The 11,248-nt window shown below is 44.0% G+C and overlaps 1 protein-coding gene across 1 annotated transcript; it reads left to right on the top strand.

Moving 5' to 3' along the window:
• Positions 1–855: 855 nt before the first annotated feature.
• Positions 856–10,772, top strand: CLN5 (CLN5 intracellular trafficking protein). The gene is made up of 4 exons (XM_026120906.2): positions 856–1,218; positions 4,037–4,202; positions 5,313–5,538; positions 9,592–10,772. The coding sequence occupies exons 1-4, from the start codon at positions 1,106–1,108 to the stop codon at positions 10,101–10,103; spliced, it is 1,017 nt and encodes a 338-aa protein (XP_025976691.1). The 5' UTR covers positions 856–1,105; the 3' UTR covers positions 10,104–10,772.
• The last annotated feature ends 476 nt before the right edge of the window (positions 10,773–11,248 follow it).

The raw sequence follows: 11,248 nt of genomic DNA, 5'->3' as shown, positions 1-11,248 counted from the left end.
GATGGGATGTCCCCATCCCAGCTCCAGATCTGCCATGCCATGTCTCTACCCACGCTCTGCATCACCTTGAAGCAGCCCCATGATGGTTCTTGTCCGGCCTGGGCCTGTGACAATCAACAGCAACGAGCACTTTACAAGGGGTAACCTTACGAAGCCAGATCTTTGCAGGGTGGGAAGACATACCTTTATGGGAGGAGAAGCTGCTCAGGGCCCTGAATGCACTAATAGGACCTAGTTACTCTGGCCAGCCTCAGCTGGGGCCCCTAACCACACGCCCTCTGGACATGGGCCCACGAGCTCCATGTAAGCTTAGCCCTGGCCACTCAGACCTGGCCTGAGCTACACCGTACGTGTGTCCAGTCTCGTCTCCTGCTGTCCTGACTTAGGGGCCACTTTTCCTGCACAGACCCTGAACCTATGTTGAAGGTAGCCTCATCTCTAGTCTCATCTCCTGGTTGGACTGGGACTTGACTTCATCTTGCTTTGTGTGTGGCTACTGCTGAATCCTGTCACTACCACAAACCTGGCCGCATTCGGGAGTGTGCAACAGTCACTGTGCCTATCTTGGCTCCTGGATCATTGTCCTTTCTACAGCAGCCCTACTCCTGCTGCTCCCAATACCCTTAGAGCTAGCGTAAATGATAAAAGTTGGTATGTGAGGTCAAATAAACATGTTTGCACCCAGTACAAAGTCCAATTTAGGGAGTGATTCAACATGTTTACATTTTTCCAAAGCACACGAGAAAAAAGGCTACCACCGTGGACTTCCTGCATTTCCTTTTCCACGCTGTACATAGGATGGTGTTTTCCTCCTTTACGCAACGGGGCCCCTGTGACTCTTCATCACCTTCGGCCTCGGCCGTCTCCGAGCGCCCTCCGCCGGTCACCGTAACCTCGGCCGGGCCCACGAGGCCTCCCCGGCCGCCCCGGGCCCCGTGGGCGGGGGCTGGGCCGGCCGCCTCCCGCCCAGCCGGGGCTCCCCGCACAGCTTCCTTCGGCGCCGCTCCCGCCTCCCGCGGCCGGCGGCAGCACCGGGGCTCGGGACGTGGCCCCGCAGCCCGCGAGCAGCGTCCCTGGCGGCAGACGGGCGCGGGGCCGCGCCGCCATGGGCGCCGCTCGCCTCTACCAGCGGCGGCTGCTGCTGCTGCTGCTGGCCTGGGCGCTCTGCTTCGCCGGGGGGCTCCGCTCCGCGCAGCGGCGCTGGCCGGTGCCTTACAGGTGAGCGGCCCGCGGAGGGGGACCCTCCCCGCGCCTCGCTCGCCGCCTTCCTGCCCCTTGTGCGCCTCCCTGCCCCCCCCCCCCGGCGCGGCCTGTGACCCTCCGTGCGCGCCGCGCCGGCGATGGCGGCAGGGGGCGCTACCTCCCCCCACCCGCCGCGAGCGCGCGGGGCGGGGCGGGGCGGGTCAACGGCCGGGCGCGCGCCGGGCGCCGCGGCTCGCCGGCAAAGCGCGAGGTGTTGGCGCAGTAAATGGCCATTTAACCGCGGCGGGGGCTCGGACTTGCAGGCGGAGATGTGTGGCCTTTCTCCCCCCCCCCAAAGCTCGGGAGCGCAGTTTCCGCCCTCTGCAAAAAGGGCTCCCGGGGCTCTCCGCCCTTCCGCGGAAAGCCAGCAGGCCAGCCAGAAACGGTCCCTGCAGGAAGCCTGGCTCTGGGAAGGCGTTGGGTTACTTAAGTTGACGCTACAGCAACCTTTCATGAGGTGTCACGTAGCTAAGCTGCTCTTTTTGACTCTGCTCCTTCAAATCCGTGATGAAGGAAGGTGTTGTGAGTGTAAAGTGCTGGCCTGGAAATCAGGTTTGGTCCTGCAAGGTCTTACAGTCAGAATTTATGTGGCTAAGTGATTTTTTTTTGTTTTTCCTGATCCTCTAACAGCATTATCTAAGTACTCTGAAATTAGTGCCTCAGTGCCCGTATTCCTTGTACTGTTACAAGGACTGTCCATAGCCCTTGTGCTATTCCAAGAAAGTATTAGTTTTGGTGGTTAGTGAAACTAATTTGATAAATTACTGCAAAAATTTCCTATCTGGTTCTGTTCATTCCTGCGGTCATTTGGTAGGTGCCATTCTCATGTTTCTGTTTTGTACAGAATGAGGCGCTGGCAGCAGAGCGGAGAGACTTATCAGGCTTTCCAATTTTTCAGTTTTAGTGTTTAGTCTAAAAAGACTATTAATAACTTCTCTTTTCTAATAATAGGAGTATCTGGCTTGTCCTTAGTACTTCATTTGGTATGCTCAGCTCACAAGTAAGAGAAGAGGTAGCACGTACTTGACCTGATAGCTGTATTTTTTTTTCCGGCAGATGGATTGTTTGCCCCCAGTGATGAGTGCCCTAGCTTTAGAGGTGCTCATTTAATGCCTATTTTAGTAAGAAGCTGCGATGAGGAAATGAGGTTAAGATTTGTTTTTAATTGAAGTTCACTTCATACTCCTGATGATGGTAAATGAAATGGAATAAAATCCTGCCAGCTGCTCCATAGCTGTTTTAACTCCAGAAGAAGGCAATGGTACTGTTGGGGAAAGTGGAAGAGTGCATATTACATTATTGCATTGCACTGAAGTGAGTAGGTATGACTTTGAGTATGCTAGGGAAGCTAGCCTGTTCAGGAGGAACACACTTGTACGTGTGTTCTGTGTGGGCTTGTTATTTGTAAAATGAGGTGTTATCTAATTTAATTGCTCTCTAATGAAAGTCTGAGGTTTTGAAAGCTTGTGTAATTTCTCACAGTGGCAATCAGGTGATACCTGAGGAGTTCATCTTGCAGTCATGAGTCTTTCAGGTTTTCCAGTGAGTTCTACAGTTGCAGGGCCTGGCATCAGGATGGTCAAAACCAGAATACAAGTCAGCGTGAGCCTGACTCTCAGAAATGTGGAATTCTTATGCTTCTAATTAAGTAACATGCTTGCTGTCTTATTGTCATATGTGAGGTACAGTGGGAGGAGAAATTGAAAATTTAAACTGTGTAATTTGGAAACAGGACTTAAGAGTATGGCAGGTATAAGTCTCTGCTTTTTGGCCATGTGTTCTCTTTCCAGCCAGACTCTTCCCCCCCCCCCCCCCCCCCCCCAGCCTGGACAGAATAAAAGTAGGCACTGAGAACCACAGCAGCAAGCTTGGAAAAATCCAGAGGTAAAAACAACAATGCGTAGGCAGTGCTAGTGGCTTTCTTATAGCTGAGTAAGTCCAATGTGCTTGAGTCATCTCAGACCTAGGGTATTTGTGCCATTCAATAGCAATGGCCAACAGCTTTCTGGATATGTTAGACTCACAGAGTGTGCTCTGAACAGCCTGTGTACACGAATCTACCTTTGTAACTCCAGACAGGAATATAGGCATCTTACTTTAAGTGAAATATAGTCTTACGAGTTAGGGTAGAACTTGAAGGAGATTGGGAAAGGAAGACTTGCTAGAGAGTTTTTTTGCTGTTTGCATGTAGTATGATTCATAGCCAGAGTCTGTCTTCAGTTTTTGTACCCAAGGTTTAATAGGAATGACGAATGGAAAAAGTGAGTGAATCTAGGTTCTTAGGTCTCTTTATTTAAATTAGATAGAGGAATAGCATATTTTTCTCTGATCCTCTCAGTATTCTGGAGCAAAAGAGGCTCCATTTAGGGAGCTGTTATTTCAGTATAGTTTCCCAAATCAAACTGGTCAATCACCGTGTAGACAAACTGTTAGAGAAACATGTTTGAGGCTGATCTCAACCATTCTCTAATCAACATCTATGTGTTTCTGATTTCGTGAATACAAGTCACCCTTTGCAATCCACATCATTTCTACTTCTTAGATGTCAGCACCATGTACAATGTGATTTGCATTCACACTGTGTAGCCTTAAGTCCCATTTCTGCAAATGTGCACCTCAGCAGTCTTACAAACGTGTGTATTCCAGGTTTTGCAGAGCCTGGATTGCAGAATATGTCTTTGGAAGGTGCTGCACAACGGAGCTCCCTGACTCAGGCTCTTAGGAAGTCACAAGACAGTTACCACAGCCATGAAGCTGTGCTTACCATTCTGCATGCTTCTCTTTCTCAACACAGGCGCTTTGATTACCGTCCAAAAACTGATCCTTACTGCCAAGCTCGTTATACTTTCTGTCCCACTGGCTCTGCCATTCCACTTATGAAAGAGAAGGATGTCATTGAAGTGTATCGATTACAGGCTCCAGTGTGGGAATTCAAATATGGTGACCTACTTGGACATTTGGTAAGGCGATGTTTTTGTTTATCAAAATTGCAGTGCCAAATTCAGCAGACATCAACAACAGGTGTCAAGAATAGGAGCTGTAAGGTTGCAATATGCCTGTATGGAAGGGTGTTGGTGCACACAACCTAGGCTAACTGTAGAAAAGATGCCTGAGAAGCCGTAAGTTTCAAACAAAAGTTACAGAACTTATCTCAGCCAAAGAAAAGAGCATGACCTGGTTGTGTGTTTGAATATGTTCCCCCGCAGAGCTGAATATTGGGAGTGTTTTGTATGCACAGAACACCGTTATATTTTGGGGATTTTGTTGTGCACTAACACTACACCTAGAAGATACATGAGTTTGGCCCCTTATGTCTGATGAAATGTCTGCTTATTGCGTTAAGCTTTTTGTTGTTAAAGGTGTAGTTGCATTATGTTTGCATGCACATGGATATCTGTCAGGAATGGAAAACTGATCAAAATGATGGATCATGCGGAGTTGTCTGCCTTTACCATTCTTTCTTAGGTATTATAATTACTGTTGAACAAACTGTCCATTCGTGCAGACATGCAAATATGAAAGAATCTCAACTTTAATGATTTTATAGGTCTAACAGTAGCATAAATGAGCTTTAAAAAAACAGACTCTGAGAGTCAAAGATGAGATTAATGTCAAATATCATTATCTTAATTGTTAAACTAAGGTTGAATTTATGTATTTGCCATGCAGCTTTTTTTAAAAAAAATTTCTCTTGTTCTTTGTGTGGCTTTTATTACTATGGTCTATTTCCGGTGACACTGTTTATTTCTTCGAGATCCCTGTGAGGTAAAGGTTCAAAAGTGTGAGTTTTGACAGTGAGCTACCACTGAGTAGCTGCCTCCGAATAACAGGATATACAATGGATGGATAGAAAAGCACTGAGGCAATGTACCTCCATATGCATGATACAGTCTATGTTGTGCATCAACACTACTGGAGATGGTATAGGAACTCCTTCCCCTCCCTTCCCCCTGTTATGTAACAGCTCCTAACAGCTCCCTAGTGTTTCATTTTCTGTACAGCTCAAGCTGAAGTCAGTTTTACAGGATCACTTTTCTTTATGTTAAAGCTTTTTTTTTTTTCTTTTCCAGAAAATTATGCATGATGCTGTGGGTTTCAGGAGCTCTCTAACTGGCAAAAACTACACAATGGAGTGGTATGAACTCTTCCAGCTTGGGAACTGCACATTTCCACATCTCCGGCCTGGCATGGATGCACCATTTTGGTGTAACCAGGGAGCTGCCTGCTTTTATGAAGGAATAGACGATGCACACTGGAAGGAAAATGGAACTTTGGTTCTCGTGACCACAGTATCAGGTAGATTTCAGACAGTTCTGGTGGCACTAGTATCATGAAATGTACAGTCAACCTTGTCTTCGTGTAAAGTAGTACCTTTTCACTTAGTTTGTAATGTAGGGACTGATGCTGCTGATTTGAAATAGAAAATTTCTCTTTGCACTTTCCTTAATATAGAAAGTGATATGAGGCCACTGCCTTTTGAACAGCCCACACCAAAGAGATCTTAAATGAGCATCATTCGATGTTGCTATATAAAAATACTTGAGTCTCTTGAGTTTAAAAATAGCAAAACAGCTTGTAAGAATGATTATAGTCTCTTCTCACATGCTTCACCAAAACAAAGCCTTCTACTGTGAAGTGGAAGATGACAGCTGAGATAGCAAAACTGGTAAAAATGTGTGCATTACTGAGCAAATAAATAAGGCCTATTTAGAAATAGTCTCAATATATGTCAAAAATATTTATTTTCATTTTCCCCACCGTGTTGTAAAATTGTGCAGATGTTTCCAGTTATAGGTCTGTCATATGTCATAGAACAAAACCAGGATTTACATCTCTAAACAGGTGGATGAACACCAGAATAGCTTCCTGGTATATACTGAAAACTGAAACTCTAAAATAAAAAGCTCTCTCTAATAGATCCAATTGATTACTTTAGTAATACAGTGAATAAATTATGGGCAAAGCTCTTTGAGGACTGTTGCATTTTGTATGAGCAAAACCATTTACTCTCTTCACTTAGTGTGATTAAGTGATCCACTGCTCAGTGGAGCGTCAGCTTACAGCTGACAGATGTGGTGTTTTACGTTAGGCCCCTTCCACTTTTCATGGCTTGCTGTACTGAGTCTCTAGATTATACCTGTTTGGTGCAGTTAGAAATTCTAGGTGGTTCTTTAAACAATGAAATAAAGGGAGCTACTTTCCTCTGGGTTTGTATCTCGTGACTGGTCTTTAATGCCTAATAAAGTTGGCTTCTTTTGTATGAAAATATTTTCCTGCAGCTTTGGAATTTGTAATGCTTCCTCCATGTGTAGATTATTTGACGGCTAAGAAACATGAGGCTCTGCTGGTGCCTTGTAGAGGCATTGTTACTGTCCCTCTCCTCTTCCTCGCTCTCTTGTTTCCATGAAACTTTTAGGAAGGAAGCATCTCTGAGACTTTTTAATTGACTAAATTTGGCAAGGAATCTGAAAGTTACTGTGGAAGAGGGTGAGTGGACACAAGCCCATGTGGACAGCATCATCAGCTAGACTCACTTACTTCGGAGAGCAGGCAAAAAGCATGCTGTCTAATATGAGGGGGCTTTAAAATATGAAACAACTGGACTGTCTTTGGCCTTGCAAGATTGAATGGCGCTGTTTGCCAGCAGTCTCAGAAACCACACTGGGGCATTTTCACTTTCTTTTATCATCCATCAGTCAGGTTAATGTTACTTGTAGGGTATGTTCATTTTGTGCAGATCAGGCAAGAATATCCCAAGTCTGAGTTGCTGACTGTCTTGACACCTTCTGACAGTCATGCAGAGTTTGATTTTTTTTTTTTTTTTTAAAGTCTCCCTTACCTCTGGGGTCTGCTTGAGTAGAGGTGGGGAGGTGATCTGGATAGTTATGAATACAATGATCTGAGCTCTTTTATACCCTATATCTCAGTCAAATCCGAAATCGTACTGTAAAACGTATAAATGCTAAAGCGTGTGTGCAGTGGCAGGTCTCTGCTCCTTCATTACAGTACAGGTCCCAGACAGTGTTCAGCACTGAGTTCTTCAATGGAACATGCAAAAAGATATTGCAGGAGGAAGCTGTGGCATGTTCTTCCCCATAAAAAGATAGTAGTAAGAGCCTGACTTAAGCCCTGAAGAATAAGGTTTAATACAGCTTCCAAAAGTCTTCTAGGATGACTCGTTTATAATAAATACATTGAATAGTTTTGTTACCTGTACCCAAATCCTTTTTTTTTTTTTTTTAAATCTTCCTAGAACATATGATTACAGCCTGTTAGAAGAGCTTCACCACCAGTATTACTGTGAAGGGATGTACTTTTCAAGGCATTGCTTATGAATTTCCTCCTTTCAATTTTTAGCAAGCAGCCTCTTGCACTTGTGTTCTGAAGTCTGGCAAGACAGATTTCACTTCCTGGTATTTGTCATAATTTTACAAGCTTTTATTACGTCTGCTTCTTTTGCTTTTGTAAGGTGACAGGTCACTCCAGGAGATAGTACATGGCCTTCTAAACTGTTCCTGAATGAGGAACCACTGGGTTTGAACATTCTTTTAGGTGTTTTTTTTTTTCTCCCTAGTTTGGCAACTTTCTTTTTTTGCAGTCTTCAATCACTTGGAAGAATCTTAAGACTTGGGGTTTTTTACGTATTGAAAACATAAAGAACAGTATTGTAATGGAGACAGAATGCATTGAAGTGCAGTTTTTTTTGTTTAATTTATTGGTTTTTAAGACTAGAGGTTTATATTAAGTCCATCTCAGTCTTGTTAGGAGAGACAGATCCTGCTCAGTGACATACATTGCAGAATACACACCAGGAAGCTAATTTGCTAGGAGTTAGAGAAGATAAGGGGCAGCTGCAAGTCCATTTATTAGTGTATAGTAAGTACAATTCTTGATACAGATTTTTATGACTTGCTGGTTTATTAAACAAAGGCACGGGCAATTAAAAAGCAAGTATCCAACAACTGTCAATAAACAGAATGATTGTTAAGTTTACTGTGAAGCCCAAAAGCTGTTAAGTGAAGAACAAGTTACAGTGGGGTAACCTGGAGGTGAATGTGTGAGCTTTAGTTGCTCTGAGGTAGTTGCAAGCCTTACCTTAGGATGAATATGAGATGCATTTACTCTCTAATGAAGACAGAATCTGACCTTCACCTTGTTTTGGGGAGAGGTGTGTGGCATGCAGTGCTCTTCACTGGTCTCGACAAATGCAACATTGCAGTAAATTCAGACTTAGTATGAGTGAGAGACTCTTTGCTGCATGCAGGGAGGTACTAGTGACAGACGTGGACCACTAGTTACAATCATCTGAACTGCAAGGCAACTGCTGCTCATCTCTCGGGTTGCAGCAGTCTCATCTAAGCATCTCAGCAGCTTCCCAGCACAGTTACTATGTCTCTGCTGGGTGGACAGTAACTAGGAACCAAAGAGAGATCATGGCTTAGAACACGCGATTACAAGCTGTCATCTGATCATGTCTTCTAACATATCACACAGAAAGAAGCTACAAAACTTGGCTATGCTAGAGATGTGAGGTGCTAGACAGGTCTGAGTCAACGTGGTTGTATACTTTAACGGGCTGAGAAAATAGAGAAAGGGAAGGCCTAGGCTGGGGTGCATTGCTGGGAGCATGGGGAAAACAGAAGAAGCTCTAGTGCTCTTCTTTGAGGAGGCAGATGCATTGCTCGTAAGGAGCTACCAGAGGGATGAGCTGAGTCAGAGATGTCTTCTTGATTTCAGTTGTGAAGTGGCCCATAACCAGAATACTCCAAACATATTCTAAATAAAAATAACCCTCCAAGGTCTTTACTTGCCTTCATGTCCTGCTTGTATCTTTTGGCTTAGTTCAATTTTGCTAGCTGAGGAGCTGCTGAAAAAAAGGGTGTCTCATTCCGAGGTTCAGTAGGCTTCTTTGGGGAAGAGACATGAAAACTTCTGACCTAAATGGCTGAATAAGGATAAAATTTTAGGAAGTGCTGAAACACCCGTTGCACTGGGGAGTGCTTTGTCAACTGCAGTTGTAGGTAGCATAACCTACTCTGTTTTTCTGTGTGTATAAAACAAAATAACAGGTGTTGTGGTATTCTGAAGTTTGGATGTTTTGGAATAGTAGCAGGAAATAGGGCAGAAAAAGGAAATACAATTGAAATAACTTATATGTAAATACAGTTTATTCGGTGGGGTATCACTTCTGCCTCCAACCCAAGCCTTATGTCTTTGTATAGATAGGATGTTGTAGATAAACTTTTGCAGGAAAGGGAGAGGAATCTCAAGATGCAAGATATTTGAATCATGTATTTCTGTATATGTCTGTTGACTTGTTTCTGTAATGCTTATTTTCATCTCTTACAGGAACCATGTTTAATGAAATGGCAAAATGGGTGAAATATGACAATGAGACTGGCATTTATTATGAGACCTGGACAGTTCAAGCAAGTCCTGACAAACAATCAGTAGTATGGTTTGACTCTTACGAATGCTCTAAATTTATACTGAGAACATACCAGAAGCTGGCTGACTTAGGAGCTGTATTTAATAAGATACAAACAAACTATACCAGCATAATTTTATTCAGTGGTGAACCCATTTATTTGGGAAATGAAACATCTATTTTTGGACCTCTAGGAAACAAGACATTGGCTGCAGCTATAAGAGACTTCTATTATCCATTCAAACCTCATCAGACAATTAGAGAGTTCTTTGTGGATCTCTTAAAAATAATTGATCGTGTCATCTTGGATCATCAGTTTTACCTCTTTTACAACTTGGAATACTGGTTTTTACCTATGAAATCCCCTTATCTCAAAATAATTTATGAAGAAGTCCCTTTACCTAATGGAAGCAAAACATCCTTTGGTTTATAATTAATTACTTACTTGAGACCAACCTTACCCATTCACCAGGATGTGCTTCAAAATTTTGGAGCATCACTGTGATGTTATTAAAATGTTGTTTACTTCACTACTAGTTGTAAAAGTTGCTTTGGGAAGGCTTTGCTGGACCAGGTGAAAGAATATGACTTTTTTCTTGTCAGCTGCCAAAAGTCCCTGAATGCTTGACAATCTTTGACTTGGCCAGCCTCCATGCAGCCACGGTCACTGGACATCGGAGGGTCATCTGATGTGGCTACAACTCCTGACTGAGCACACCGGGAGGGTGAAGGAGAGGCAACCCACCTGCCCTGCTCTCAGGAGCTCTCTACAGCAATGGCTTTATGGGAACAGATGGCTACTGAGAGCAATGGGATACAAGGACTCAAAGGACCTTTCGGTCTGACCAACTCAGCTGTCCATGTGCAGGAGCTAACAAGCATGAGTGCCTAGATGTGCTCAGTTCCCTCAACATGTGCCATAGCTCTGTTTCTTTGGTCTGTTGAGTAGGACTGTGAACTGTTCTCCGATTCATAACATAGCTGCTTGGCAGGGTGGAGAGGGGCAAGTGAATTTATTAGAAGATGGTATGAGTGTCACCTTGTCACCACTTTGCTTCCCTCATCTGCAGTGTAAACTTAATACAGACAGCTCTTCCTTCAATTGGTGTGATGGCTTTCTGTCGTGGATGAAAAGCAGACAGTCCATTATAGATCAACTTTGATGGAGATAACGCTAGTGTTCCAGTAGTCTCCCTTCTTAAAAGAAGTCTAGTTGAGGCTTAAATTAGGTCAGATTCATAGGTCATGTTTATATTCCTTTTCTTTTTCTTACAAAAGCATGGAGTCTTTAATACAAAAGAAATAATGACTTTTTGGGGGGGGGTGTGAAAGTCACAGGTAAGAAGCAGTGCTTGTCACAGCTATGCCTGTAAAAAGCAATTACAAGTACTGCTGGCAGTGATACCAGCAGTGAAGGTGCGGTGCCAGCTGTGGTGTCCTTGCAGTATTGTTCTTGGGTATGCCTGGAATAGTTTGGCAACTATTTGGCAAACCCAGCTGCTTTCCTGAAAGTAGGTGTTCTCTTTGCCTTGGTTGCTGAAAGGCATGTACACAACAAACACAGCTACAGAAGCTGGA

Source organism: Dromaius novaehollandiae, chromosome 1 (assembly GCF_036370855.1).
Source record: "Dromaius novaehollandiae isolate bDroNov1 chromosome 1, bDroNov1.hap1, whole genome shotgun sequence".
Lineage (NCBI taxonomy): Eukaryota > Metazoa > Chordata > Aves > Casuariiformes > Dromaiidae > Dromaius > Dromaius novaehollandiae.
This window is presented reverse-complemented; position numbering and strand designations above follow the sequence as displayed.

What these genes read in the sequence shown, in the direction of transcription:
- CLN5 (XM_026120906.2), top strand. Translation starts at nt 1,106, where the DNA reads ATGGGCGCCGCTCGCCTCTACCAGCGGCGGCTGCTGCTGCTGCTGCTG. An exon ending in GTGACCTACTTGGACATTTG is followed by an intron (nt 4,203 to 5,312) that starts GTAAGGCGATGT and finishes TTTCTTTTCCAG; the next exon opens with AAAATTATGCATGATGCTGT. An exon ending in TCTCGTGACCACAGTATCAG is followed by an intron (nt 5,539 to 9,591) that starts GTAGATTTCAGA and finishes CATCTCTTACAG; the next exon opens with GAACCATGTTTAATGAAATG.